Source organism: Olea europaea, chromosome 4, assembly GCF_002742605.1.
Source record: "Olea europaea var. sylvestris chromosome 4, O_europaea_v1, whole genome shotgun sequence".
Classification (NCBI taxonomy): Eukaryota; Viridiplantae; Streptophyta; class Magnoliopsida; order Lamiales; family Oleaceae; genus Olea; species Olea europaea.
Window position 1 is genome coordinate 10915073 of NC_036240.1, and position 1386 is coordinate 10916458.

Here is a 1386-nt window from a genome sequence, read left to right on the forward strand (position 1 = left end):
GTACCCTCTGCCTCAGTTTTCTGCCTTTCACTCTGCTTTTCCTCTGTAACTATGACATCCGATGTAGGCACCATAATCTCCTTAGGTTTGCTTTCTTCAACCATTTTACCACTCCTTAGGGTGATCGCATTGCAGTGTTCCCGTGGGTTAACCTCAGTGTCATTGGGAAATTTTTCTTTTTGCCAAGACTTCATTAAGGTAGCCAATTGGCCAATTTGCACTTCAAGATTCTTCATTGTGGCTCCCATGTTGGACACGTGTTTCAATATTATCCAACCGTGATTCATCTTTGTTGAAGCGTGATCTTGTCTCAGAAATGAACTTCCCAAGGATGTCACCCAAGGGTGGTTTCCCATCAGAATTCTGAGTGTTTAATCCGGGTGGAGGTTGAAGTGTGTTTCTATTGTTGCCATATGACAAGTTTTCGTGATTCCTCAACTCTGGATGATAGTGATTAGCTTGGTAGCTTCCTCTTTGATTGTAGTTTCTACTGTTGAGATATTGTGCCTGCTCGTTTGCAACCTCTGTCTCTTGGTGTGATGAAGAAGTACTTATGACTGAATTCACCTTCTGTTGATTTCCTTGAGAGGTAAGCGTGACTATCTGATTTGTGAGTGATGCAACCTGAGCTGCTAGTGCGGTGATGTGATCCACTTCATGAAGTCCTGCTACTTTCTTTACACCCAATCTCTCACTTGGCCATTGGTAACTGTTGGTGGCTATGTCATCCAATAAAGCATATGCAACCTCTACTGTTTTAGCCATTAAAATGCCTCTCGCAGCTGCATCTACCATAGTCCTTGTCTGCCCATTTAACCCATTATAAAATATCTCAATTTGCACCCATTTCTGGAACCCATGTTGAGGACATCTCCTAAACAAGTCTTTAAATCATTCCCAGGCTTCATAGAATGGCTCGAAGTCGAGTTGTTTGAATTGGCTAATTTCACCGCAAAGTTGAGCTAATTTAGAAGGTGGAAAGTACTTGGTGAGGAATTTCTGAGCCAAATCATCCCAAGTTGTAATTGAGCCATACGGTGGTGACTGGAACCAAGCCTTTGCTTTATCCCTTAAAGAAAATGAGAATAGGCAGAGTCTAATTGTATCTTCAGTAACCTCATTCATCTTCACCGTGTCACAAATTTCCAAAAAAGGATCCAAGATGAGCATTTGGATCTTCTATTGCAGCACCCCCAAACTGATTTTGCTGCACCATATGTATCAACCTTGGCTTCAATTCGAAATTGTTTGTAGCAATTGCTAGGCGTGCGATGCCGAAATAGTTGTCATTGACAACTGGCCTTATGTAGTCCCGAATAGCCATTTGTTGGTTATCCTCATTGGCTGCTCTAGCATCCTGTTCTGCCATTGCTTTTCGTCCGTTTC

The 1386-nt window shown here is 42.4% G+C and overlaps 1 protein-coding gene across 1 annotated transcript; it reads right to left on the reverse strand.

Annotated features, from left to right (window-relative positions):
- Window positions 1–222: 222 nt before the first annotated feature.
- On the reverse strand, window positions 223–1125 carry LOC111393026. Its single transcript, XM_023018427.1, has 2 exons — window positions 986–1125; window positions 223–874 (listed from the first exon to the last, which is right to left on the reverse strand). The coding sequence occupies exons 1-2, from the start codon at window positions 1123–1125 to the stop codon at window positions 223–225; spliced, it is 792 nt and encodes a 263-aa protein (XP_022874195.1).
- Window positions 1126–1386: the final 261 nt, after the last annotated feature.

What these genes read in the sequence shown, in the direction of transcription:
- LOC111393026 (XM_023018427.1), bottom strand. Translation starts at nt 1,125, where the DNA reads ATGAATGAGGTTACTGAAGATACAATTAGACTCTGCCTATTCTCATTT. An exon ending in GCTCAGAAATTCCTCACCAA is followed by an intron (nt 875 to 985) that starts GTACTTTCCACC and finishes AGACTTGTTTAG; the next exon opens with GAGATGTCCTCAACATGGGT.